Source organism: Equus asinus, chromosome 14, assembly GCF_041296235.1.
Source record: "Equus asinus isolate D_3611 breed Donkey chromosome 14, EquAss-T2T_v2, whole genome shotgun sequence".
In the NCBI taxonomy this organism is placed as follows: Eukaryota; Metazoa; Chordata; class Mammalia; order Perissodactyla; family Equidae; genus Equus; species Equus asinus.
The window spans coordinates 14,983,646-15,010,750 of NC_091803.1; the positions used below are offsets into that span (position 1 = coordinate 14,983,646).

The 27,105-nt window shown below is 53.7% G+C and overlaps 3 protein-coding genes and 1 long non-coding RNA gene across 8 annotated transcripts; 2 read left to right on the top strand and 2 right to left on the bottom strand.

Moving 5' to 3' along the window:
• Positions 1-343: 343 nt before the first annotated feature.
• On the top strand, positions 344-8,265 carry SERPINE1 (serpin family E member 1). Of its 3 annotated transcripts, XM_014853930.3 has the most exons (10): positions 348-477; positions 771-926; positions 1,586-1,857; positions 2,502-2,735; positions 3,520-3,714; positions 4,316-4,514; positions 5,554-5,654; positions 5,772-5,858; positions 6,206-6,289; positions 6,603-8,265. In XM_014853930.3, the coding sequence occupies exons 3-10, from the start codon at positions 1,587-1,589 to the stop codon at positions 6,638-6,640; spliced, it is 1,209 nt and encodes a 402-aa protein (XP_014709416.2). In that variant the 5' UTR covers positions 348-477; positions 771-926; position 1,586; the 3' UTR covers positions 6,641-8,265. The 3 variants fall into 3 exon arrangements, with proteins under 3 accessions (XP_070340474.1, XP_014709416.2, XP_070340475.1); XM_070484373.1 differs by lacking the exon at positions 6,603-8,265 and having other exon boundaries at positions 344-477; positions 6,206-6,357; XM_070484374.1 differs by lacking the exons at positions 348-477; positions 6,603-8,265 and having other exon boundaries at positions 616-926; positions 6,206-6,357.
• LOC139040161 (uncharacterized) lies at positions 2,572-18,241 on the bottom strand. Of its 2 annotated transcripts, XR_011494142.1 has the most exons (3): positions 16,540-18,231; positions 3,538-6,692; positions 2,572-2,712 (listed from the first exon to the last, which is right to left on the bottom strand). It is a non-coding gene; the product is annotated as an uncharacterized lncRNA (long non-coding RNA). The 2 variants fall into 2 exon arrangements; XR_011494141.1 differs by lacking the exon at positions 2,572-2,712 and having other exon boundaries at positions 3,498-6,692; positions 16,540-18,241.
• On the top strand, positions 16,151-22,551 carry AP1S1 (adaptor related protein complex 1 subunit sigma 1). Its single transcript, XM_014853929.3, has 5 exons — positions 16,151-16,411; positions 18,248-18,426; positions 19,041-19,149; positions 20,132-20,269; positions 21,490-22,551. The coding sequence occupies exons 1-5, from the start codon at positions 16,166-16,168 to the stop codon at positions 21,535-21,537; spliced, it is 720 nt and encodes a 239-aa protein (XP_014709415.3). The 5' UTR covers positions 16,151-16,165; the 3' UTR covers positions 21,538-22,551.
• On the bottom strand, positions 21,640-26,269 carry VGF (VGF nerve growth factor inducible). Of its 2 annotated transcripts, none has more exons than XM_014854007.3 (2): positions 26,056-26,269; positions 21,640-25,551 (listed from the first exon to the last, which is right to left on the bottom strand). In XM_014854007.3, exon 2 carries the CDS (start codon positions 25,529-25,531, stop codon positions 23,681-23,683), a length of 1,851 nt encoding a protein of 616 aa, XP_014709493.3. In that variant the 5' UTR covers positions 25,532-25,551; positions 26,056-26,269; the 3' UTR covers positions 21,640-23,680. The 2 variants fall into 2 exon arrangements, with proteins under 2 accessions (XP_014709493.3, XP_070340473.1); XM_070484372.1 differs by lacking the exon at positions 26,056-26,269 and adding an exon at positions 25,681-25,955.
• Between the last annotated feature and the right edge of the window lie 836 nt (positions 26,270-27,105).

Sequence of the window (27,105 nt, forward strand, 5' to 3'; positions counted from 1 at the left end):
TTACACATGGGCCCTTGATTCCTTGCCAAGGCTTTGCCCTGGTCCCTTTCAGCCTCCAGCACCCCACCCAGCACACCTCAAACCCCAGCCAGACAGGGCTGTTGACACCAAAGAGAGGCCTGGGGGCACCTCAAGAGTCTGGACACGTGGGGGAGTCAGCCCCGCATCATCCGAGGACGGGCAGGCACTCGACAGGGAAGAGGGAAAGACGGAAGGGGAGCCCTCTGCCAGGCCCCTGTCCTAGACAGTCAAACCCAGACAATCACAGGGCATGCTCCCTGCCCTCTGGCCACTGGGATGTGGCCAAGAGGAGGGAGGGATGTTCTTCGTCCCTTGGCCAGCGCACGGGGTAGACGGCGCTGGTGGACAAAAGTCCACAGGATCGCTAGCTTCTTTGACAACTCCACGGTGATCCGTTTCTCCAAAGGAAAAGGAGAAAATGTGAACTGTTCTTCCCCAAGCTGAGCACTGGGAAAGGTAATCCCAAACACTGGGCATTTGGGGCCGTCTGGCACTGCCAGGGGTCAAGCTGGCATAGTAGGGAGGGACACAGGCAGAGTGGGGGGAAATCGGGGAAACCCCTGGGCCAAGACAATAGGTGTTTGCCCAATTGTCCTTGAGCCCTCTCACACGTACACACAGAGCAGCACGCACACACACAGGCCTCAGGGAGGTGCTGAGGGGCCCGGCTGTTCAGACTTCCAGAGCCAGAAAGTGGGTGGGGCTGAACCATGAGTTCATCTATTTCCTGCCCACATCTGGTATAAAAGGGAGGCAGCAGCGTCCCAAGGAGCACAGCTACATCTGGCTGCAGGACCGGGAGCACCGCCAGGAGCCACACCTCCTCCTCCTCCAGCAGCCAGATCGCCACAATCGCCAGAGCAGCAGGACAGACCTCCAGTCACAAGGCACCTTGAGAACTTCAGGTAAGAGGAAAGCAAACTTTCTCCAACTCTCGCCTCGGAGGAAGGCGGAGAGCGCCTCTCGGCAGCATCTCCTGCGCCCTAGATCCCCACTTCTCCCCTGCTTTCCCTCCACGGAGGGGACCTGCAGCGTTGAGTTGACTTCATCATAGCAAGGATCACAGAGGGAGCAGGGAAGGAGGTCAGGCCCCACCAACTACCCCGCCACCAGGAACAAGGGCCTCGACTGCTCAGTCACTCTCCATCAAGATCCTCCCCCCTTTCCCGCCTCAGGAAAGGGATTTTTCAGGCCTGCTAAGTTGAATGAAACAACAGCTGTGAAAGCATTATAAGAGAATTTAAGCATCACGCAAGTCAGAGATGTTACTATAATTTAGCCTTTCATCTCCTGGAGGGGAAGGCAGACATACTGGAGGGTGGTGCCAGCAGTTTCCAAGATTCCCAAAGGGGGAAACTCGCTTAAGATGCCCTGGCACTGAGACAGAGGGGGAAAGCCTCAGAATCTGAACCCATCATGCTTTCTTAATGAATTTTGCCCTCGTGTTCATTTATCACCTGCCAGTGGCAGGCGAGCCTGGCCCCTGGCTGGATGCCATCTCCTCTCCCCGCTTGCCAGTCTTCCAGAACTATTCCCTCACGAGTTCCTTTTTCATTTGCTCCAGGATGGGGATGTCTCCAGTCTTCGCCTGCCTAGCCCTGGGCCTGGCCCTCATCTTTGGTGAAGGGTCCGCTTCCTACAATCCCCAGTCCCAGGCGGCCCATCTGGCCACAGACTTTGGAGTGAAGGTGTTTCGGCAGGTGGTGGAGGCCTCCCAGGACCACAACGTGGTTTTCTCACCTTACGGGGTGGCCTCGGTGCTGGCCATGTTGCAGCTGACAACGGGAGGAGAGACTCGGAAGCAGATCCAAGAGGCAATGCAGTTCAAGATTGACGGTGAGAGTTGGCGTGGGGGCGGGGAGGCGGGGAATCTTCACAGGACAGGGGTCTACCCAACCAGGGGCCGGGGAAGGGCTGACTCCAGCTTAACAGAGCCAACTCCTGTACCACCACGCCTCAGGGACCACCGCCTCTTCTCCCCGCCACACCCCATGTCACTGGGCCCTTGACTAGTCCCAAGCATACAGGCCAATGGGTCTGGTGTAATACAGCCTTGCCTTACCACTTATTGACCGTGTAACCTTATCCCCCCTGAACCTCAGTTTCCTCGTCTACAAAATGGGGACAACCAAGGTACCTACCATGCAGGGCTGCTGGAAGGACTCAATAGAATTCCACGTGTGTAATGCTTAGCGTAGCTATTATTATTATAAGAAAAAGTTTAGGATTCGTGACTTGTAAACAGAGAAAAATATTCTAACGCAAAGAAAGGGTTAGGACCTGAGATTTTTGAGGAAAAAAGAGGGAAATGCAGAAGAGATTGAGGTTTGGGACAAAATCTCCCTCCAGAGAGCCCAGGGAGAGCAGAAGAGCTCCAAACATGTGGGCAGGGTTGGGCCTCTCATGGAGGAAGTCGGCCGGGCCGGGAGACCTTGGCTCAACATGAGCCTAACGTGTCCTTTCCTCCTGTCTTGGCACAGAGAAGGGCATGGCGCCCGCCCTCCGCCAACTGTACAAGGAGCTCATGGGCCCGTGGAACAAGGACGAGATCACCACCGCCGATGCCATCTTTGTTCAGCGGGATCTGAAGCTGGTCAAGGGATTCATGCCCCGCTTCTTCAAGCTGTTCCAGACCACAGTCAAGCAGGTGGACTTTTCAGAGGTGGAGAGAGCCAGGTTCATCATCAATGACTGGGTGAAGAAATACACAAAAGGTGAGCAGGCAGGGAAAGGAGACCAGTCCCAAGGGCCTGCCGAGAAAGGGGACTTAGACACAAATCCCAAATAACCCAACCTCTCCCCTGCGGCATCCTCTTCTCCATAGACAGAAGGTCAAGTGCTTTAAGCATCAAACTGTCATATTTTTCACAGTTAGGCCTTCTCATGAACCAACTGTAAAGATATACCTAAAAAGTGTTGAGAGATTTTATAACAGTAGGAACCATGACATAGAACACACACAGTCCTTCAAGACTGCAGCTTAGGGAGCAATGTAACAGAAGATTTAAGTTTCCGGGTCTGATCCTGGACAGGATCCCAGGGCCAAGAAATGGTGCTGAGCTGGAAGGCTGTCTGAGACCCCTAGGAAGACAGAACAGGTTGAAAGCAGGTAGATAGTTCACTAAACCCAGAGTCTGTCTTCTGACTAGATCCCTTCACCAGACACACACCCATTTGAGGACAGGGAGCTAAAGGGCACCATCTAGAGGATTCAAAGATATCTAGCCTCCTGAGGCTGGCCCCGTGGCCGAGTGGTTAAGTTCGCGCGTTCTGCTGCAGGCAGCCCAGTGTTTCATTGGTTCGAATCCTGGGCGCGGACATGGCACTGCTCATCAAACCACACTGAAGCAGTGTCCCACATGCCACAACTAGAAGAACCCACAACGAAGAATACACAACTATGTACCGGGGGGCTTTGGGGAGAAAAAGGAAAAAATAAAATCTTTAAAAAATGAAAAAAAAAAAATCTAACCTCCTGATCACCTGGCTTTCCCACAGGCATGATCAGCGACTTACTTGACGAAGGGGCCGTGGACGAGCTGACGCGCCTGGTGCTGGTGAATGCCCTCTACTTCAACGGCCAGTGGAAGACGCCCTTCCCAGAGTCGGGCACCCACCACCGCCTCTTCCACAAGTCCGACGGCAGCACCGCCTCTGTGTCCATGATGGCTCAGACCAACAAGTTCAACTATGGTAAGAGCAAGACCCCCTTCCCCAAGTCCCACAACTATGGCCCCTCATCCCCGAGGTGTTCCCCTCTCAGGGAGGGGAACCCTAGAACACACCCCAGCTTTGACAAAGACCTCCCAAGTGGGAGACACTGGGATAGTTGGAGCAGCAGAAAGCAGCTTTATTTCATGCAAGATGAAGCTGAAATCCAGAAATTCCCTCAGGCCCACATTTGACCACATGACTCCTGTCTCTTGTCCTCAGGTGTTTCTAGTGTCATTACTTGAGGCCCACGAATCCTGCTAGGGGAAGGGCTATGGGGAAGTCGAGATTCAGGAGATGAGGACTGGAATGAATTAGCGGCTGGGAGTGGGGAGCGAAGGTAGAGAAGGCCAAAAAGAGACAGAGAAACCACAAGACACTGTGAATTGGCAAAAGAGAAGAGAAATGGGAATAAAAACATTGAACAGAGGAGCAGTGGGTTGGGGAGCCTCAAAAGCCGGGATGGAGAGCTGGCTTCCAGAAGGAGTGGAGGGGACAGGAGGACTAGATGAAAACCCAGCACTGGGTCAGAATCAATAAGAGCTGAAGCCATTTGCAATGTGCCATCTTGGTGTCTCCACAGCTGAGTTTACCACCCCTGACGGCCATTACTACGACATCCTGGAATTGCCCTACCACGGGGACACCCTCAGCATGTTCATTGCTGCTCCCTATGAAAAAGAGGTGCCTCTCTCTGCCCTCACCAACATTCTGGATGCCCAGCTCATCAGCCAGTGGAAAAGGAGTATGACCAGAGTGGTCCGCCTCCTGGTTCTGCCCAAGTAAGCCACTCTTGCTCTCACCACTCTGTTCAAGATCCTAAGCCCCTCTGTTTCCCCCTCCCCTCTCTCCTGAATGCACCACCCCCATATTGAGTTTCCCACATGTGACGTATGCAGGGCAGGGAAGTGTGTGGGAGGCTGATGGGAAACACCCTGGCCTGGTTTTGATTAGATTCCTCTCATCCACCCTCCTCCGGTGTCTGCTGGAGGGCAGCGGGGAGCTTTTCTAGACCATGCCCCACATTTCCAACACTCAGAATATCGAGCAAAAGCCACCAAAAGAAGAGCCAGAGGAATGATGGAAGTGGGGAGCTAAACCGGTCTACACCTTTTTATGAACGCCCTCCACTCCCACCCCTACCGCCTCAAGTCACAATGGAGACAATAGGGATCACGTCTGCAGACGGAGCAGCTTTAGCTGGGCTTCCAGCAAAGCAGATTTTTAAATCCTTCTGCAGAAGCAAAGAGGGTGGAATCGGCTGAGGTTGAGTAATTCCAGAATTGTAGGGAAGCCTCCTACCACACGTCCCCCAAATTTCCAGATGCGGTAATGCCAGGCTCTGGGAAAGATGAGAATTCCATTGGTTAGCGTGCTCTCTCTCTCTCTCAAATATCGAGGTAATTAGTGGTGCCCTGATGGGAAGCAGAGAGCCCCAAAGCCAAGGCCACTTGAGTCCTCCTCAGGAACACAGAAACACAGTGTACAGACCGGATTTTGTTCAAACACCCTTGCAAGAGAATTTGCCCTTGGTCTCCCAGCCAGACTGGCTAAATTTATGCTGCAACTACTGCCTTATTTGAGGAAAGTAATTAGTCATAGGTTTGAGGGGGTGGGGAGATTGCAAAAAGATGTTCATTGATGTTAGAAACCTCCAGCAAGGAGAGCGACCTGCAAACAGATCTGAAAGAGCCAGTCTCTCTCTTCTACTTTCATGCCAGTCCCCATCCTGTTGGGCTGCTGGGGGGATACAGGATAGGGGACTGGGATAGGCGGCCTGAGCTTGACTGAGCTTGAGCTGTTCCCTGCTCCTGCCTACAGGTTCTCCCTGGAGAGTGAAGTGGACCTCAGGAGGCCCCTGGAGAACTTGGGGATGACCGACATGTTCAGGCCAAACCAGGCAGACTTCACGAGCATTTCCAGTAAGGGGCTGTCCTTGCACATTCTTATCCTGGTGAACCGTGGGGCTCCGAAGAGGACAAAGGAGCTTTGCCCCGAGAAGCCTGGCTGATCTACTCTGGTATCCGCCTCTGTTTCAGATCAAGAGCTTCTCCATGTATCGCAGGCCCTGCAAAAAGTGAAGATCGAGGTGACCGAGAGCGGCACGGTGGCGTCCTCCTCTACAGGTGGGTCAGGCTCAGGTGAGGCCCCACGAGGCTGAGCCCAAGGCGTCCCAAAGGAAAGGCCAGGTTGTTCTCACAGTGGCTAGTCAACTTAAGGAAGCTGCTATCCATACGCCCTAAAAGGGTTTAGATAAATGTATGTTTGTGAGCGAGACCAAACTCCTGAGGAAGCCAGGCCTCCAAGGACTCCGCTAAGCTTTGAAGGTTCACGTCCAGGAGAGCAACTGAGCCTCCTAAATCCACGCCTGGGCTGCAGCCAGACAGAGGCTGGTGTTAATGATTGCTTGTGATCAATCCAGGCACCAGTGCCGACGTCCTTCTGTTCTAAGACGTTGTCCCTTCTCTTCCAGGCTTCGTAGCCTCAGCCCGAATGGCCCCCGAGGAGATCATCATGGACAGACCGTTCCTCTTTGTGGTGCGGCACAACCCCACAGGTGAGCCGGGGGCCTGTGACACCCCATGGTGCTCCCCCCAATTCTCCTCGTCCCGGGCACCAGTCTAGACAGGTGTAGACAGCCCCTCCGACCCCAAGAGGACTCCAGGCAAGAAGTCCATCTCTGTTCCACTTTCTCTCCCCAAAGGCAGCACCCTGTCGTAGACAGAGCACTGTGCCAGGACCCCAGTCCTAGCTGTCACTAAGGCAGCTGCGACTCAGGCCTCTCACATCTCAGTTCACCCAGAAGCACGGAGCTTGGGGAACTGCGCTGCTCCTTCCGGTTCTCATCTCCCATGATTCTTCATCCTCAGGAACAGTCCTTTTCCTGGGTCAAGTGATGGAGCCCTGACCGGAGGAAAAGAAGCCTGCAGAACTGAAGATGTCTCAGAAAAGAAGAAACTCTGGAGAAACAAGAATTTTATTTTAATTAATCTCTTTGGAGAAAGAGAAGAAATTTGCTTTTTTTTTTTTTTTTTTTATGGGAAATCTTTCTGAATCTGCCTCCTAGACCTCAGCCTCTCCCAGGAGTAGGAAAGAGGACCTTCAGGAAAAACTCCCACAGTGTGGAGACCCGGGGAGAGACCTCGGAAGCACATGCCCCTAAAGGTCTCCAAACCAGACTGGAAAACTCACAGAACCACCTGCGCAGCTGCTTCTGCTCGTGGCTCTGCCCAGCCGGGTCTTCAGACCCGGATCCCACAGAGACCCTGGCGGGAGGGCCCTGCAAGGCTTACAGGAGCTTTTGTGTGCTTGGTAGGAACGATTTGTGTTCCAGTCACATTGCCATCTCTCCCGCACTGTCTGCTACTGCTGAGGAGGCTGGCAGCAGGCCAAAGAAGGCCAACGGGAGAGACACACTTTCATTTCCAGGTCCGTCCTTCCCCAGCTCAGAGGTACCCACCCTGACCTGGCCGTCTCACGCCCTAGAAAGAGTGTGCATATATTATTTTGGAGTGTAGGTGACTTGTTTACTCATAGAAGCAGGTTTTTGCTTCCTACAAACTTTGTTTTATAGGAATAGAGGAAGAAAGGATGAGCTGTGTGCCTGGTTCTTGGCTCCAATCTCCTGGTGGGGAGTGGGGCATGCCAGGGGTGTGCCTGAATATTTATCATATCCTTGTCCTTGTGTGGTTGTTAGAGAGAAAGAACACTACGAAGAAAAATGTCTTATTTAAACTTGCTTTTAGTGTTTGTGGTCTGTCTCGTTGCATCTCAGGAGTCTGGCCACTTGACTGTCATACCCCTCTGGGCGGGGAGCATGGCGGGGCCCACACTGCCACCTTGTGGCTGCCCAACCCCCAACACCCTCTCGCCTTCCCACTTGCTGTATTAGCACCGCTGCCAAGACCATCCAACTTCTGCCCACTTTAGGGACCAAAAGGATGCGGTGGGTGAGAGAGACTAGAGCGAGGATGGAGTGGTTTCAAAATTTTCCAATATATTTAGGAGCAGGAGTGCAAGGGGCTGCGCGACCTAGCAGGACAGAACTTTCCCCAATTACAGGGTGACTCACACCCGCATTGGTGACTCACTTCAATGTGTCATTTCCGGCTGCTGTGTGTGAGCAGTGGACACGTGAGAGAGAGAGAGGGGGAGAGAAAATGAAAGAGAATGAGAGAGAATGAGAGGCAGCGAACTCGGGCTCAACTACCCTAGTTAGATCATCTTTCTGAAAACCAAGAAGCTGGGGGGTATGACATGCAGGCCAAATTTATTGAGGAATCGCACAGAGGTGTCGAATGAATGTAATCCAATCCCCCCACCATGCTCTGCAGTGAAAAACCTTCGTTCTTTGTTGTTTTTTAATATTTTTTCATTATGCACTGGACAGTGACAGCCACACGCAGTACCCACAAGGAGACCCATATGGGCAGTCCACCATTTTTGTGTTGGATTATACGCCTTTTCACTTCTGATACATTAACAAGTAAAAATGTTAAGAAATAATAATAAATAAATAAGAATATTCCAAAACAGTCCCTGCCTTTACTTTCCACGTCTCACCCAGTACAAAATCCCAATCCTGTCGGTTCCCAGACCTCTCAGTGAAAGGGATCTTTAGGAAACATACACCCACAGGCCCAGGCATGCTGACCTGCCATGGGTGAGTCCACAGGACTGGCCCCCAGGGCTCTGCAAGCATGATTCTCCCCGTGAGCATCACCCTCAAAAAAGAGGAGAGGGCTCCCCCAAACACCTTGCACCCACTCAGATGGGCTGGCTGACTCACGCTTACCATCCCTGTGGGTTCCCATCTCTCTTCAAGCCTTTTCCTTCTGCTGCCAAATGCCCCCATCCCCTGGGCCTGGCCCCCCTCCCCGCTTCTCAGAACCCAACCGAGTCCAGTTCCTCCAACCAGCATTCCCCATGGAGCCAGGCAACATCATCTCTCTCGATCTGGTATTTACCGGTTTTTCTTTTTCCTGGTACATAACAAGCTTGTGTTCTCATATGCTCTTTATCTCTGAGTCTGCGTGTGACCCTCCCAACCCCCATCCACATATCAGGTTCCTTGAAAACAGGCTCTTTTGTTACATAGACTCTTCATATCCTCCTGAAAACGGTGGCCTGAAAAGTCGTTTATTCTCTTCCTCTAGTATCTTAGAGGCTCTTGCCAGAAGACATACTTTTCCCAATTCGTTTCTGTTCACGTATTCCAAAAAAAAATTTAACTGAAAAAATACCAGGAACTAGCTGTCAAAACTGTGTGCTGTCCAGCTCCAGAAACCTAAAGATAAGATTGACAGATCTCCGGAAACCTAAATAATATCTTAGGAACTAATTATCATCTGGGGGTTCTTGGTCAAAACACTGTCTGACAGTTAAGAGGTAGTGAGTTCTCCATCACTGGAAGTGTTCAAGGACAGCCAGGATGACTGCTTGGTGGGGATGCTTCAGCAGTCAGGGTATAAGACGAAGTGACTTTTTCAAATGATAAAGAACACATGCTCATAGTAAGACATTCAAACAGTTTGAAAGGGCAAAAGCGGGAACTGAACAGGCCCCAAGTTTCTTGGGTGTTCTTTAGAACTTTGCTAAGCACTTATAAGCATATTTAAAATATTCTTTACTTTCACACAAATAAGATCATTTTATATAGAGTGTTCTGCAGCTTGCTTTATTTAGCTAATGACGCATCCTGCACACCTGTCCCTAATTCCTTTTACCAGCTACATATATAGATGTACTACAATTCCTTGACCACCGCTGATGGACACTTTGGTTGTTTCATGGCTTTTTACATTGTCATTGTTGTTACCAACGATGCTCAGATGGACATCTTCCCATATTTATCCCAGTGCACAGGTGCTCGTGTATCCATGGGATAACTCGCTAGCGACGGGACTAAGTATCTTTCGAGAATCTCCTAGCCCTGCTATTATGTGATTCTGGTAACACAAACATTTTCAAATGAAACAAAACAATCAAAAGTGATCATTTTGCCTGGTTAGAATCTTATCTTTCCTCCAGCTTAAATAAGCCTTCACAACTTTCCTAAATAAGCCCAGTGTGGTGAATAAAGATAGATTTTAGACCTTGAACCAAAAGAACCTTCACATTATCATTTTCTCTAAAATTATGTTAGACTTCCCTGGAGCAAATTTTAATTATGATGTTTTTGAGAGTAAATCCAGAAAAGGTATTCATTCATTTACTCACTCCTCAGTCATTCCACATATACTAATGGCTGCCTCACTGCCCTTCCCTCCCATTCCTGTCTCCGTCTCCAGGGGTCAGTCCAGGGGCATCTTGGCACCTCCCATGAGATGTGCTGAGATGTTCAAAGGAGATGCGGCTGTTTGACGCCTCCTCCTAATGGATTCCTCTCTTTATATTCGCCTTCTTCAAGATTTCTCTTCTCCCAGGAGGCTGATGAGGGGTCCCAAGTCCAATCAAGCCTGCAAGGAAGGTCTTCCTCCCTCCTTAGAAGGCCAGTGGGAACCAGGGCAAGACCCAGAGGAAAGGAGGCCGGGCACAGGCAGCTCACTAACACTACCCTCAGCGTTAGAGAGATGCTCTCTTTTCACCTTGGTCAGTTTTTCCTCTTTCCTTTCCTACTCTCACTGTGCAACTGGAAAGCTTTGTCAAACCAAGATACAGTTTTAGAACTAGAGAAAAATGGCCATTTGGCCTGCTTCTAACTGGCTTAGATCACAGATGCAAAAACCAGAAGTGGCCTGATCCAGTTCACAAGATAGGTCTACACTGAGATTTGTGGCCAAACTATTCCTCTTCCTGCTGGAATATTTCCTTCCTGTCGTACAGATCCCCCTTTGGGCTCTGGGGTAGCTGGGTCAGGAAGGCAACAGTCCAAGAATTCAGGGTCACCAGGATCCAGATAGATCCTCCTTATACCCTGAAAATCTGACCAGTTCCAGGCACGGGGCTAGTTTCTTGAGAAATTATCCATCTGTAACAGATTTGCTTAGAAACGAAGAGTCTCCTTTTGCACAAGATGATTCAAAAAGCAGAACAAGTTAGCCTTAATTCTGCAGTTTACAGTTCAAAAACTGTCCACACATGCTGAGAAAGCTCAGAAGAAAAGAGTTCTCCAGAAGGCCTCATCACCGCAGAGGGAGCTGCTCCAGGAAGTGCCCCATTTAACAGCATTCCCAGCTTTTCCCAGATATTTTGAGGACAAAGATGATGATACATCACAGTGCAAAGCCTGCCCAGCCCTGCTTGGCTCTGCCGGGGGCCCCTCCTTGGTCATCCCGAGGCACTCTTCCTCTCTCTATTTCTTTAGAAATAAAAAATGAGCAAGCTCTGCCTCCCACCACCATTACTGCAGATTTCTTGCAAACCTCACACCACAGAATTATTTATCCGCCCACGTGTGGGCGGGGAGTATGAATTTTTGTAAATCCCTCAACGGTAAGAATACTCGATCAGAGTGAAACTGTCAGAGAGACGTTTCCAAACCATCCTTTTGGGTGGTTCCTCAAGTTAGTTTCATGGTGCGAATAGCAGCCAAACACTTATGTAGAGACGAAGTCACAAGACACTGAGAGGTTGAGTAACTTGCTCTTGTTATTATTATTACTCAACAGGCCCAGGCAGTGGGGCACGGCTGCGCTCCTCGCCACTACACTGTGTCACCCAGAACATAGGTCTCCCTCAACACAGAGAAGGGCTTCAGACGATGCTACCCTCACGCGCCGGTCACCAGCGCCGACACCTTCGCTTCACCAGCCCGAACACCAGCATTCTGATTGTAGCCTTTTATCCCGTAGCCACCAGAGGTCGCTTTGACTCCAGTGGAAAGCTCCTCTTGATGCAAAGCAGCTGTGGCTTCAACCAAAAGCTGGCCAGGTTTGAACTCTATTCAATTTAACACTCATGTAAAAGCTTCACTTTATACCAGGTACCATGAAGCACTTTTAGAGAAGCGTGAGCGATGTTGCTTACTAGGAAGTACCTAAGGAGAAGACACACCAAAAAGCTAAAATGCTATGCAAGTCGCTGCAAAAACAATTGGAAGGAACATTGTAGAAATTGTGACTAGAGTCTGGAGTGTAGAGGCTCATCAGGACCGGCCGCTTGATTGAAATTTAAAACATGAATAAGGGCCGGCCCGGTGGCACAGTGGTTAAGTTCGTGCACTCCCCTTCAGCGGCCTGGGGTTCACAGGTTCAGATCCCAGGTGCGGACCTAGCACTGCTCGTCAAGCCACACTGTGGCAGTGTCCCACATAAAATGGAGGAAGACTGGCACAGCTGTTAGCTCAGGAACAATCTTCCTCAAGCAAAAAGAGGAAAATTGGCAACAGATGTTAGCTCAGGGCCAATCTTCCTCACCAAAAAATAAATAAATAAAAATAAAGGATGACTAAGATGGATTTGGGTCTGTGGGGAGGGAATGGCAACATCTTCCAGAAAACAGTGTGAACAAAATCACAAAGGAAGAATAATAGCAAGGCAGGTTCAAGGGGCATACCTGAGGATGAAGTCCCAAGTCCCAGGTTGGTTTCCAGACTGTTCCCTCCCTCCTCTGATAACCCAACCTGCCGACTCTTCCTCTTCCATATGGCCTTCTAGTCCAGTCGGGCAAGTCTGATCTATGTCCCTGGAATAGGCTATGCTTTTATGTTATCCTTCACATCTCAGGCTGACAGGCTACAAGCCTAGAAAAGGCGGTGACATTGACCACGATGGGAAACCAGGCGATGGGCTGGTTTCAGGGGAGAGAGAAGGAAGGAACTCATTTTCGGCAAGTGAAGTTTGAGATGACAATGTTCAACTTGAGGATCTAATACACATTTATTCAGCCAATATCGGGTATCTGTATGTCTCAGGCACTGTGCTAGCCATGGTAGAAACAGCAAAGAGAAGACAGGGTTTTTTGGGGGATTTTTTTTGTGTTTTTTCTGCTTTATCTCCCCAAATCCCCCTGGTACATAGTTGTAAATCTTAGTTGCAGGTCCTTCTAGTTGTGGTATGTGGGACGCTGCCTCAACGTGGCCTGACGAGTGGTGCCATGTCTGTGCCCAGGATCCAAACTAGCGAAACCCTGGGCCGCCGCAGCAGAGCACATGAACTTAACCACTCGGCTACGGGGTGGGTCCAGACAGTTTATCCTCTAGAAGGAAAAACAGATATTAAAAAATGTATTGTTACATGCAAAATTAGAATTGAGCATATTTTGGAGGAGAAGTAAGATTAAAATATCTTGAGTTGTTAAGCATGCATACCGATCATAATTGAAGCCAATGGACCAGCACTGTGCTGGGTGCTGTGGAGAAACAAAAGCTGAACAAGACACCGTTCCATGAAGAGTTTACACTCCAGCTGGAGAGACGAGGCCGACTGACATGTGCAGGCGATGGACAATACGTGATAACCAAGTTTACCAGTCAGAATTCTTAGTTCTGTTCTACCAGGGACAGAAACCAACTGTGGCTAACCGAAGCACCAAAGGAAACTGAGGAGCTCAGGGAATTGCCAGGAGGGCCAGAGATCCAGACGGAGGTCTCACACTTAGAGACAGCAGCCCGAATCACACCGGCGCCCCGGCCCCACCCCTCACTGGGCACAGGACGCTGGCATTGGTGCCACTCCTCTGGCACCCTAGGCTTTGATCCTCCGACCCTCTGCCAGAGTTTTATCCACCTTCCATCACCCCATCCGCACCTAATTCCCTCCTGAACCAAAGTCTGGGCGGGTGCCTGGATTGGCTGAGTCCAGCAGACAGGCCCATGCTATGGGCGCAAAGGTGGCTGTGAAAGTGAATATCTGGGAATTTCAAGTGCTACAGTGGAGGTTGTGCTACCTCCTGCTAGACTCATAAGGTGGGGATTCCCAAACTCTAGAAAAGGGGGCTGGGGCCTGGGAGATGAAAAAGAATGGCAAATATCTACCACGGAAAGTATTCTAACTGTCAGAACTGTTAGGAACAGGATATGATAAGGTCCCAATTGCTCAGTAAAAGAAAGAAGTTAAAAAAAAAAAACAAAAAAACAGAGATGGGGCCGGCCCCTGGCCGAGTGGTTAAGTTCGTGCGCTCTGCTTCGGCGGTCTTGGGTTCGCCAGTCTGGATCCTGGTTGTGGAGCTACGCACCACCCATCAAGCCATACTGTGGCAGCATCCCACAGAGAAGAGCTAGGGTGGTCTACAACTAGGATATACAACTATGCATTGAGGCTTTGGGGAGGGAAAAAAAAAAGAGGAAGATTAGCAACAGATGTTAGCTCAAGGCCAATCTTCCTCACACACACACAAAAAACAGAGATGACCGCAAATGACATCATCAGGGAACTTAAAGAATGTGCAAAAAATGGGTGCAGAGAGCATCACAAGAGGGAGAGACACAGATCATAGAGATGAGAGGCTTCAGAGGCCATCTGGGCCAGCCCTCCAGCCACCGCCAGAACCACCACCTCAACCAGAAGAGGGAAGGCTCGGGAGGTGTCAGCATGGTTTGTATCGTGACAGTACAAACACCATCCACACCTATGAAAGAGAATTCACCTCTTCCTTTTCTACTTTTATATAAATGGCGACACTAATCCTCCAGGCTCATCTTCTTCTCTACTTCGATGAGATCTCCATGCCAGTGGATTGGCCCATTACAGGTCTCTCTTCAATTTATCCGTCTCCATTTCATCTTTGTTCCTAGATTCCCAAAATTGCCTCCTAAACGATCTCCCAGCTTTCCATTTGTCCTTTCAAATTGTTCCCGATATTACTATAAGATTAACTTTCTTAAAACTGTTTTTCACCAAGTCACCCCCAGCTCAGACAACCATAACGACTCCCAATCGCCCACTTCATCAAATCTGAACTCATCTGCAGACACAGGCTGTACTGGACCCACTAACTCAGAGACTCTCTAAATTCACTAACACTGAAGAAATCCAATTCACCGTCTTCTAACTAGATTAAACCACTTGAATTTTGCTATGATTCTCCATGAGCAAAACCCATATTTCTAACAATTCTCACATGCATCTTATCTTTCTTGCAGCGAGGCGTACCATGTTGAGACAGGGAATTCTAGAAAGTGTCAGCTTTCCAAGGAGTGTAGGAGTTTACATCTCAAGCTTCCAGACTTCCGCAGGCTGTTGCCTAGCTCTCTGCTTTACAGCTGTACCTCACTGCTCAGTACTTCCTTATGCACAACCTTCTCCTCTCCCCCGTGAGCAGATTTCTTTTCACTTGTTTTGTTTCCTGCCCTTCTTACACACTTCCATTCCTTCTTTTCATTCCATAATGATTTACCCTTTCCAACTCTAACAACTTGTTTTATTGATATTATTCTTGACCTTAAAAATAACACCGAGGTGGTTCAGCCAATGTCTATGCCATTGGCAACCTAAGGTATAGGTAGAGGAGAAAGAGAAATGAAAAAGAAAGGAAGAAGAGAAAGTGGCAGAGGAAAGAAGTTGGGAAAGGGAAATAATGATAATCGGTACTATTATCCAGGGTGTACAGTGTGCCAGATACTTTCTATACATCCTCGGAACAACCTTGCAAGGTCGGTATTGCTACCCTCAATTTTAAAATGAAGAAATAGAGGGTTACATGGCCCACCTGAGGCTATACATAAAGGTCAGAGACCAGATTGCATCCTAGGTGAATCAGGCCCACCCTCTTGCAACTACAGCCTATTACCTCCACAACAAAGAGTAAGAAAAAAAGAACATAGAGACAGGTAAGGCCGTACCAACGATTGCTTCAAGTGCGACTCAATAACAACAGCATCATTTATTACCAACAATTATCTAGAAATAGCCATTACATTTTCAGCATGACAATTTTTTTTCTCTTATCTTTCTATGCAAATCCCTCTCCTCTACAACACGGACATACACACAGGCATACCCGCTCACACACGCACATCCTTAGCCAAAAAGCTCATATTACAATTTACGTCCTCTTCGTCCTTACACTCGTGTCTGGGTTACATGAGTCCCTTTTTAGTTTTGACCCATGCTAACCTTTTAAGATTATCTTTACTTCTTCCACTTTTGCTTTAATTCATGCTTCTCCCCCTTTTCCTTACATCAGCCCCTCCTTTTCTCTTTTATTTCTCATCTCCCTCATTACCTACACGTTTCTCTTACTTTAAGAGTGTTGCATCTAGCAGGTTCTCAGTAGATATCTATTTTGAGCTCCATACTTTTCTCATGTCTGCCCCCCCTTGTCTTCGTCTTCCTCATCATTCCTCCTTCCCTACATCCGATTCCCACCCCGATTGCTCTCGATGGCCCACGCCCCTTCCATTAGTCCTCTCTGCTCCTCACAAACTCCACTGGTCATCCTATCCACCTCTCACCCCTTTTCCCGCCTTTTTCCCCCAAGATTCCAAAGCGCGAGGACCTCATTGTCCTCCTCCCCCCATCCTCCAACCGGCCCTCAAGGCTGCCTTGTTACCATGACGACAGAGCTACTCAAAGCTGAAGTCAAGGACCTGGTTGCCATGGCTTCCGCTTCTCCGCCTCCAGCCCCGCCCGCGCGCCTGGCAGCGTTGCGCCTGCGCAGTACGCAACGCGAAGGGCCTCGGAGCCGGGGCGGGGCTTCAAGCGAGAGGGAGGGAAGCCGGAGAAAGGATAAAAAAGGGAGCGGAGCTGGCGCCTACGGTGGCCGAAGAGGGACGCGCCGAGCCGGAGGCTGCAGGATGGTAGGCTGTGCGAAGGAGGGAGGGGAGGGGGAAGCGAGGGGCGTGGGCTGCACCTGCGGGGGTCCTTGGGGGCCGCCCTCGGTGGGCGCCGCTCTCTCTTCCTCCGGTCCGCAGAGGCCCTCACTTACCTGGGCGGGTGGGCGAGCCGGTCTCGGAGGGAAGAGCAGCTGGAAGTGGCTTTAGGGAGAAGGGGCGGGAGGGGGCGCATTTGTGGGGCGAAAGCGGGGGACTAGGGGGCCGGGGGACCGTCCCGAGCCGGGGAGAGCGCGCGGGATGAGATCCAGGGGGTCCCGACCACTGCCGCAGGGAAGTCGCCCCAGGAATCGGGGCGCGGGGGCCTGCTGGCCGAGGGAGGCAGCGAGGTCGCGGGTCAGCAAGACCCTCTGTCCCCCTCCAGCCCTGAGTGGAGCGGCGGCCTGCGGGGAGAGCGGCGTGTGGGAGGGGATAGTTTCCAGGTCCGAGAGTGGATGTCCCGCCTCGGGCTGTCGCCCTGCTCTCTCAGAGGCTGGGCTGAGGTGGGAGAGCCAGGTGGGCTCGAGGTCTCGCTCTCGGGGAGCTCGGCTTTGGATCCCCTGCTCCGGTGCTCTTCACTCTCCGCCCCCCATCCCATTCTCTTTCCGGAACCCAGGCCTTCCGTCTTCCTGCTTGCCCCCGCCCCCATCTTAGACAAGCCGGGCTCCTAGGCGCCCCTCTGTTGCCCTCCCGCCAAGCTAGGAGAGCTTCCCCTTCCCCGCCACCGAAAAACCCAAGAATTCTGATCTTTACTAAATTAGTACTGTTCCACACACCCAGGGAGTCCAGCCCTGGTCGTGTCTATGGAGAGGAGAGCTGCAGGGACAAGGAGATCACTCCGGGACGTGTCCTGGACCCCCTGGAACGGGGAAGCTGGGCTGCGCGGGATAGAGAAGGCTCTGCACTCCTCCCCTCTCTACCCAGCTTGCGCTTTGTCCCACAGACATTCTCTGGGGGAGCCACCGTGGATGGCCATGTCCTAACTGAGAAACAGAAAGGGAAATTGGGCACCTGGTATCTGAGGAGGAGTGTGTGCCTAGCAGGAGGCTTCCTTTTAAGGAAGAAAAGAGAGAAATATCAGTGGCCAAATGCCTAGATGGCTGAGGAGAGAGGAGGGTGAAATCTGGGGGTCCCAATACTGTGTACTAAAGTGAAGGATACCCCTGGGCATAGGACTCGCATTGGAAGGCACTGTATTGGGGACATCAGCAAGGGTGTATGGCCAGGATGGGGCAGAGAATTGAGGTAGCTTCTTAAGCAACAAATATTCGATTTCGGTGTGTCAGATAGAGGAAGCATGAAAGGAAGCAGACATCTCTTTGACATCAGCTATGGCTGCTTGTCGCTGTTCGAGGCATTTTACTTAGCTTTGGAAAACAGGGTCAGGAAATAGGAGGTCAGGGAATCGTAATAGTGATACCTAATGTGTTACAGTGCCAGGCGCTGTTGCATATATCGACTCATTTAGTCCCTCCTAACAACGTTGTAAGGTGGGTGCTTGTATTATCTCCATCTTACAGACCAGGAAACCGAGGCCCAGAGACATAAAGTAATTGCCTAAGTCAGATTACTCAATAGTAGAGCCAGGATTTGAACCCAAATGACAGACTCAGAAGCACTGACACCCCCCAGAAGGTAGGGCACCTGTTGGTGGGAATACTCAGAGTTGACAGCAAGAGCTGATTCTGGAAGAAAGTAGGAGCTTTGAGTAGAGAGGAGTTAGATGGGACAAGTCTGGGGCTCTGTGTTTATGGAGGAAACAAACCCAGAGAACCAAATTTCTGACCCTCGGCTCTGTCTCTCCACCCCCCGCCCCCACCCCAGATGCGATTCATGCTGCTGTTCAGCCGGCAGGGGAAGCTGCGGCTGCAAAAATGGTACCTGGCCACATCGGACAAGGAGCGAAAGAAGATGGTTCGGGAGCTTATGCAGGTGGTTCTGGCTCGAAAGCCCAAGATGTGCAGCTTCCTGGAGTGGAGGGACCTCAAAGTTGTCTATAAGAGGTGACTCAGACCTGCCTGGATGCTGCTCGAGTGGGGTCTGGCAGTGGGTTCAAATGGCTGAGTGATAAGCGGTCCCCTGGGGCGGGGAGAGCTGGGAGCTAAGGACGTCTGGAGGGCTGTGAACTCCAGCTTCCTGTACTTTCCAAACTCGCCTTGAAAAAACTCTGTTCCCACTTGGTTCTGCTCAAGCCTGACGCCCACTTCATGCACATACCTCTGTCCCAAAGGCCCTGTCTTGTCCCTTGTACATGTTCCTTGCTTCGATAGTCATGGATCCTGTGCTGCTTTTCCCAACACACACGCACACCCTTTCCATTTCCTTCTCTGAGCAGGTGAATTAGTTGGCTCAGGTTTTTGCTGAGTCAAACCGAACAGGTCAGAGGGCAAGAGGGAAAGCGCTTGCGTCTTTGCCTGTGTTTGGGAGAGGCCCTGAGAGGCAGAGTGAGTTACTGTTTACTATTTGCATGCCCTGGGGCCACCTGGCCTCTGTCCAATAGGGGCCCAGACCCTGAGCTGGGAATGAGGAGAAATGGGAGGTTTGAGCCCAGAAAGCCTGGGTCCTGAAGCAGACCCAGCAGCCCTCCCAGCTGTCCCTCATGTGCCGCTGTCTTCAGATATGCCAGCCTCTACTTCTGCTGCGCCATCGAGGGCCAAGACAATGAGCTCATCACGCTGGAGCTGATCCATCGATATGTGGAGCTCCTGGACAAATACTTTGGCAGCGTAAGTCTCCCCACCCACCATACTCGGCAATCCCCTTTGTCCAAACTCTGGGCTCTTCGAGTCTCTGCCTGGAAGACTCAGGGGAGAGGTGAAGTTGGAGCAATGAGAGCAGTAATTAATCTCCCTCTTTAAGCCTTAAGCCTATTAGCCATGCCCCTTAATCAGCCCTGGGGAGGAGGGTGGGGACCAGAATCTGCCACTCAATCAGTCCATCTAGAACTCAGCTCAGACTTCACAAGAACAGAGGCCGAGTTGACATTTTATCAGTGGTTCCTGACCTTGACTTTGCATTGGAATCTTCTGGAGAGTTTTTTAAAAATAGCAATGCCAGATCCCACCCCCAGAGCTTCTATGTTAACTGATCTGCGATACAGCCGGGGCATTGGCAGTCAGCTCAGATCTTAGCTGAGGATTAGTAATAACTCCATAATTTGTATTCCACTGAGCAATTTACAGAGTGTTTTCAGGTTCTTTTGTTCGTTCCTCATTCTGTCCTGTGAGTAGGTGTTGGTATCTCCATTTTTGGACGAGAAAACTGAGACTCAGAGAAATTGAATGACGTGTACATCTTGCTGGTTAGTGGTAGAGCCCTGCTTGGAAGTCAGGTCTTTTACCCCATGATCCAAAATCTCCTCATTCTCTGTCCCACAGTGCCTAGGGAGGGAGGCTAGCCCAGCCTCTGGTCGGAACAATGTCACAGATTTGGGGGCTGAAGACAACAGGAGCCCCAATCAAGGGTAGATTAGGGCAACTGATATTTCATGATTAAAGAGAAAGAGGCTAGAGAAGGAAAAGGAAAAGCTGAGCCATGCAGTAATGCCTAGGAGTTGGGAGGACATAGACCTGGGACAAGAGCCTGACGTGGGAGGAGTAGTCATAAGAAGACCGTGTTGCCTTGATGAGAAAAGAGGTGGGGCGGCTGGGGTGCAGGTGGGGCGGGAATGCACCTCGACGCTCAACTGCCTTCCCCCCCTCCGGCCAGGTGTGCGAGCTGGACATCATCTTCAACTTTGAGAAGGCCTACTTCATCCTGGATGAGTTCTTGATGGGGGGTGATGTCCAGGACACCTCCAAGAAGAGTGTGCTGAAGGCTATTGAGCAGGCAGACCTGCTCCAGGAGGTATGGGCCCGGGACAGGGAGGAGGAAGAGGACCCAGGCAGAGGGTGCCCTCTCTACCCTGGACACCTTGCCTGCCGGCCCCAGCTGCCCTCTTCTTGCCGACAAAGGGGCCCCCCTCCCTGTGTTATCTGGCCCCCATGGCGCCCCGTTGACCAGCTTGCCCTCCAGCCCTGACTGCTCAGGGTGGGAGGTCGGGGTGGCCAGTTCTCCCTCCTTCTCCTGAGACCCAAGGGATCTCGTCTCCCTTGTCACACATTTCTCTTGGCATCTAGGATTGCCCAGAGAATTGGAGAAGGGGCACCTGACAGATAATTCTTTTCTTCCCTGGTATCTTCCCCTCTTTTTTTTTTTTTTTGTTAACACACACATACTCAAAAGCCTCTGCTGCCCAGAAGCAAAAGGCTATGGGCATTTGGGGGTGGGGCAGAGGGCGCCTGGCTGTTCATTCTCCCTGCTTATCTGGTGCCCCCACCCTCGCCCCATTACTGCCTGCCCCCTCTCTGCTGTGCCACTGCTGAGACTTGGTGCAGGAAGATGAGTCACCGGAATCTGCAGTGACGAGCAAGCCGGCCTGAGCTGGCTCTGAGGAGGGGGAGAGATGGGGGACTCATCTCTGCAGTGGGAGAAAGGGCAGGATTGAACTCGCCACCTCACTGGTCCAGCTTCCCCTTCACACACACACACTCACACTCACACTCACTCCTGTTCCTGGTGCCCTGCTCAGACCCTAATGACTCACCTTTCTGCTGTTGGGTTCACCTTCCCTCAGGGACCTGATGCCAACCTCTTACTCCCTCCCCCCTTCTGAGAAAAGGACCCAGCCATTGCCACCCCCCAGCCCTCGGAAAGCGGATGTCCCAGCCCCCAGTCCCAGCTTTACTCCCTTCCCCCTCAAGGACGGAGCTGAGCCCCCTGGTCACCAAGCTTCTGGCTTGGGATGCTCTGGGTGGTGGTAGACTCAACCTGGACCCCCCTCCTTGCTACAAGTTGGCTGTGGAGGGTGGTCCCGGGAGGCTGGGGAGCTCCTCCGAAGGGTGCCCAGCTGCTCCAGCCTCGGGCTCATGTTGACTTCTCCCTGCCCCCGTCTCTCTGTGCCTCCCCGACTCTGACCGTCCTTGTGATGACTCTCATCTTGCCCACCTTCCCCTCCCTCATCCCTCCCTCATTCCCTGCCTGCCTCTCCTGGTGTCTCTGCCTCACCCTGTCTGTCTCTGCCTTAGGAGGACGAGTCGCCGCGCAGCGTGCTGGAGGAGATGGGTCTGGCCTAGCCCTGCCCGGGCCGCGTGGAGATGCGGGGAGCCGGTGGAGAGGCAGGGCCTGAGTGGCCCTTTGCTCGGAGGGAGCCACCTGCCCCTCCTCTGCTGCCTCACCTTCTTTTGGAGCGAGCTGTGGGCTCAGGACCCTCCAAGATTCCCTCCCTCCACCCCAGACCTCTTGTTTCCCCTTTTCCCACCGAAGGTTTTAGGAGCTAGGAGGTAGGAAAATGTGACCAAGACGGGGGTGCTATTTGGCTTTCATTCCCTGCCTTTGAAGAACTAATGTGACCCCCAACTTCCTCCCCTCCCTTAGAACTGTAAATATATAAATACATCAGGTTAAAGGGGAAAGGTTTTCAGGGCTCCTCTCTGCTCCCTGCCCCGTAACCTACCTCCACCCCTCCCCGCAGCCAGCCAGGGCAGCTTCTCTGCCCAGGAGGGGGGCTTCCGTGTAGTGAGAGGGAAGTCCTTTCCCCTTCCCGGCCCCCTCCCCTTCCTTCCTGGCTGCAATGGGGCCTCTGTCCAGTGTGGGGGAGGAACAACATAGTTAATTTTTTTCTAACCTTGCCACTCTGAGGGAAGGGAGGATTGGGGGAGGGGCAGGCTTTATGGGAGACTGGGCCCCGTGCCTCCTTCACTCCGAGTTCTGGGTGAGGCAGGAGCTAAGGGGGTGGGGTGGGGGAAGTGTCTGACTTTTTTTCCTTTCCTCTGAAATAAAAGGAAAAGCATTTCTGGACTTTGCCTGCCTTAGGCTCTGTGGAGGCAGGCAGGGCAGCTGGGATCAGCAGGGGAAGGGAACACAGCCCATTCGACTCTTCCCGGAACGAGGGTTGCCAGATTGAGCACCAAAAAACCCAGGGGACACCCAGTTCTATTTGTGTGATAACGAATCATTTTTTTAGGATGAAGGTGTCCTTTGCAAGCGGATCAGTTGTTTATCTGGAATGCAAATCTGAAATACAGGTGTCCTGTATTTTTTGTGGCAGCCCTACCCCAAATACATTGGCAAGCTCAATGCCTCTCTGACCACGGTGGTGTCTCTGGCTCCCTGAGGTGCCTTCAGCCAGTGAGGAGCAACGCCTGGGCCTGGGGACCTGGTGTCATCCTCTGAGGTTTCTTTGTGGCAGATTTCATTCACCTGGTCTAGTTTTGTTTAGGGAGGAGAATCAGGAGTTCAAGGGTATACCCCACACTCTGTGCTTAGAAAAGGGTTGACAAGTGGCTAAAACCAGGATGTTTCTGTAGCTGTCGAGCCCTGCTCCCCATATTTCTTGTGAAGTGCGTGAGGCCAGGGAATTGAGGGAGCAGTAAGGGATGCGGGTGGAGGAGGTAGAACAGGGCCCTGCGGGGAGCCACCAGCGCTGTCTACGTGGCTGGGGATCACAGAAAAAAGAACCTAGGTGGCCCAGGACTGTAGCATCTCATCCACTCGGCATCCCTCTGCCAGGCCTGGAAGTGGAATTGGGGTTTCTTCATGGTTGTGAGCCTATCCTACCCCCAAGTACGGCCTGAAGTGCTCTGCCACTCACTCCTAGCTTTTGAGCAGATGGCCATTGGGACTGGCGCTTCCATCACCGCCCCTTGGGAAGGACCACGCAGGCCCAAGGGGACGGGTGAATAACCGAGAACACAGTCCTAATAAAATAGTCACTTTTATTTCTTAGCAAAACTATTTCCTCCGTGAGGGGTATTTACAACAGAGAAGGGAAAGGGGAGTAAATTCACAGCCATCGGGAGGCGGTGGAGAGGCTCCTGGAGGCCCAAAGGGCCGGAGACGGACACACTTCTTCACACAATTAAGTGGAACTGCTTTTTCCAGTTTCGGACAGGGACGTCCCAAGAGGGACTAGGGGGACAGGGCCCCGTTCGGGGAGGGAACTCGCACAGACCACCTGCCCGCCTGGGCTGGCCCCGGGACACCCGTGAGTGAGTTTGGGGAGTTCGGGCTTCCAACCGGGTAGACGTCTGAGAGGTCCCGGCACGGCCCGGGGGCGGGGCGGCCCGCGGGCGGAGGGGGCGGGGGCGGGGCCCGGTGGCGGCCGAGGGCGGGGCCGGGGCGCATGCAAACACCGAGAGGGGCGAGGAACGACACGGAGGGGGGTGGCGGCGCGCGCGCAGCGGCGGCGGCGGCGCGCGGGGGCGGGGCCGGGGTCGGTCACGGGCGCCGGAGCAGCACGTGCTCTATGTAATTCTCCAGCTCTTCCTGCTCCTGCAGCCGGCGTTCCTCGGCCTCCGCCTCCTCCTGCGCGCGCCGCGCCTGGGCCTCCCGCCCGGGATAGTGGTGCAAAGGCGGCAGGGCGTGGTGGTAGTGCCGGCGGCGCGAGGCAGCGGGCGGCTGCAGTGTCCGCGGCCGGATGTAATTGGGAAAAGGGTGGTAGGGCCCCGGGGGAAACCCCTCGTCCTCCTCGCGATCCCAGGGCGGGAGCACCTCGTTCCAGTCGGGCAGCTCGTCTCGAGCGGGGGCGGGGGCGGGGGGCGGGGGCTGCGGGGAGCGGACGTGGGTAGGGATGGGGGCTACCCGGGGGGGTGGCACGGGCTCAGGAGGGGCGTTCTTCTTCCGCTTCCGCTTCTCCTCCACCTCCTCGATGATGCTGACCACGTCGTCCGCTGGCAGGTGGAGTTTGGTGGACAGCTCAATGAGGCTATCGATCGTCTGCGGGTCCATCTCTTCGTCGTCGTCCTCCTCCTCCCCGCCCTCCTCTGCCCCCTCGGCCTCCTTCCGTCGGTGGCCGGGTGTCTCCTCCTGGGAGCGCTTGTCCTCGGCTCCGGCTTCCCCGTCCTCCTCCTCTGCGAACAGTAGCGCGTTCTGCCGCGCCCTCTCCGCCTCCTCCGCCTCTGCCTCCGCCTCCGCCGCCTCCTCATCCTCTTCCCCCACCCTCTCCTCCCCGCCGCGTCTCTCCTGCTCCGCCTCCTCCTCCTCCCTCTCGCTTTCTCGCTCCTCCTCCTGCTGCAACCCCCGACCCCCTAGGCCGCGCTGCCGGGCCCCGCCCTGCAGCAAATACTGGAGCAGCAGGTCGGAGGCGAGGTCGGCCAGCCGTTCTTCCTGGGCCGCGGCCTGCCGTGTGGCCTCAGCCTGCCGCCGCCCGGCCTCTACCTGCGCCAGCCCTTGCTGTAGAAGGCGCTCCCCCGCCTCGGAGCCGCCCAGGAGTGAGCTCTCCGGCCGGCGCGCCTTGGGGAAGGGGGCGCCCAGGCCTTGGTACGCCTTGGACAGGGGTGCCAATGCCTCGCCTAGGTGTGTTTTGGGGGACGACACTCCTTCCCCGAACTGGTGGGCTTCGGGAAGGGGCCCGCTCTCGGGCATTCGCGCCTGGAATTGCGTGGAAGCTGGGGGCGGCAGGGGCGCGCGCTCCGGGACGCGCGCCTGGAACTCTCCCCAGGAAGCGCGCCACACGCGCTCTGGTCCGGGGCTCTCCAGATTGACTCGGGTCAGCGTGTGCGTGCGAGTTTCCGTCTCTGCTGCCGCCGTCTCTTGCTGGCGCTTGGCGCTGCTCGGACTGAAATCACGCAGTTCCTGGAGCAGAGAGGCTAGCGCCTCGAGCTCCTCAGAAGGGTCGCCCTCCTCAGGACCATTCTCCTGAGTCTGAGGGCGAGGCGGGCCCGCGGGCGCTTGGGTCTCTGGCGCCGGGAGGCTGTGGGTCTGGCTGCGCACGGTCTCGGTCAGCAGAGCTTCTGCTGCTTCTTCCGCTGGCCCCTGCTGGGAGCTGCCCGGCGCCGGGGGTGAGGCCGGGCGGTCGAGTGCCTGCAGCAGCACCGCGGCCAGCGCCCGGGGATCCACACCCTGGAAAAGCTCTCCCTCCTCCTGCGGCTCTGAATTTCGAGCGGCTCGGACCTCTGGGGCGCTACCATCCTTCGGCCCGGGCACTGCGTCCTTAGCTACCTGCTCTTTATGCTCAGAGCTGAGAGGAGGTGGCTGCGCCTCAGGACGCCCCGGGGGCGCTGCTCCCAACCCCTTGATCAGTAGAAGGAAGCAGAAGAGGGCGGAAGCCGGCAACCTGAGCGATTTCATGACCAAGGGACTGCCGGAGACTGTGAAAAATAGAAGGGGCCAAAAAAAGAGAGGATTTCTGTAAGCATTTTCCGCTCTCTGTTTCTATATTCCCTTCCCCCACCTTGAATCAGGAAATCCGGGGCTTCCCTGATCCCCCCTAACCTTACCCAGAAGAGGGACGTGAGGAGCAAAGGAGGAAGATGTTGTGCCGATCTCTGGAGTCGTGTAAATGGGAAAACGCCCGCAACCCTCGCTTCCCCAGTGCCTCCTCGCCCCCTTCTCTGAGCCATCTAACTGCCAGCGCCCACATACTAAGCAGCAAGGATAGGGGAGAAAAATCTCTGCTCCCTCCCCACAGGACTCCCCGGATGGTGCGTGGGCGACTTCAGCAGCAAGAGAAACGCGGCGACTCCCCCATTTACCAGGGACCCTTGCCGGGGGCTCCCCGCTGTGTTTTCAACACCCCCATCTGGGAGGAGAGAGAACCCTCCCTCACGCCCAAGACTGCCGACGGTTTGAGGGACGGACATCGGAGTATTTACCAGCTGGTGTCACGACGCGGGAGGTGGAGAGGAGGGTCGGGGGTGGGGGGTAGGGACAGGGGAAGATCGGGATGCGTCCGCCTCGGTTCCGAGCGGTGGCTAGGATACGAGCGACGGTCGAGGTCGGCGTCCAGTGGGCTGGGCTCAGCTGGGTCGGCGCAGCTCCAGGAGGCTCGCTCGCTCCGGCTTCAGCACGCTGGACAGCGCCCGCGTCGTTGCCTCTTTATAAAGGAGAGCGCGCGCGGTCACGTGGGCTCGCCCCGCCCCATTGACGTCAATGTTCATTCATGGGGAAGCGGGCGGGCGCCTAGAGGCGGGAGGACGCCCAGCGATTGGAGGACGCCTTTCTCTCCCGGCCCGCGCCTGCGCGCTGGGGTCTTCGGCTGGAGGGGCGTGCGCTAGCCGAGCACCGGGAAACGAATGAATGAATGAATGAATGAAATGCCAAGGCGGGAGGGGCAGGGGGCTACGAATGAATGAAGGAGGGACAAGGAGAAAAGGATGAATGAATGAATGGGAGAATGAATGGAAGGGTGGATGCAGAGGCGCTGGAAGGCGGGAGGGTGGGTTACAGAGCAACTTGCAGAGGCGGGAGACCGCTGAGCGGAATAGGATGGGGGCATTCCCAGCGTCTGACTGGGCACCAGCAGGAGATCCATACTGGGGAGGGGGTCGGGTTCCTCATCCCCTGACCTCACGGTCCATGGGGAACACGCCCAAGGACAGCGTGAACCTGAGAGGAGGGACCGGCGCCTGCGGGCGCTGTCGTGGATCTGCGGTGCGGGGTGCCGGCCCTGGGCCGGGGCAGATGGGTGGATCGTGCGGTTTTGCTAATCCCATCGGAAAGGGTCCAAGTCAGAAGAGAAAGGGGAAAGATTGAGGATGTGTGTGCTTCTGTGTCTTGTCTGTTCACGGTCAGTGCGTGACTGGAGAAAAAGGTGTGTCTGTCCTTCTGTCCAGCTGACTCTGTAGCGTATGTTGGTGCCCCCGCTGTGCCCCTTTTCAGTTCACCTCTCCCCATCCTCCTTCTGCTTCTTTCCTTCCTGCTGC

Bases quoted from the DNA above. Each gene is read 5' to 3' on its own strand.
- VGF (XM_014854007.3), bottom strand. From the start codon at position 25,531: ATGAAATCGCTCAGGTTGCCGGCTTCCGCCCTCTTCTGCTTCCTTCTA.
- SERPINE1 (XM_070484373.1), top strand. From the start codon at position 1,587: ATGGGGATGTCTCCAGTCTTCGCCTGCCTAGCCCTGGGCCTGGCCCTC. The intron at 2,736-3,519 runs GTGAGCAGGCAG...GCTTTCCCACAG, and splicing joins GGTGAAGAAATACACAAAAG to GCATGATCAGCGACTTACTT. The intron at 4,515-5,553 runs GTAAGCCACTCT...TCCTGCCTACAG, and splicing joins CGCCTCCTGGTTCTGCCCAA to GTTCTCCCTGGAGAGTGAAG.
- AP1S1 (XM_014853929.3), top strand. From the start codon at position 16,166: ATGACGACAGAGCTACTCAAAGCTGAAGTCAAGGACCTGGTTGCCATG. The intron at 16,412-18,247 runs GTAGGCTGTGCG...CCCCCACCCCAG, and splicing joins GAGCCGGAGGCTGCAGGATG to ATGCGATTCATGCTGCTGTT. The intron at 19,150-20,131 runs GTAAGTCTCCCC...CCCTCCGGCCAG, and splicing joins TGGACAAATACTTTGGCAGC to GTGTGCGAGCTGGACATCAT.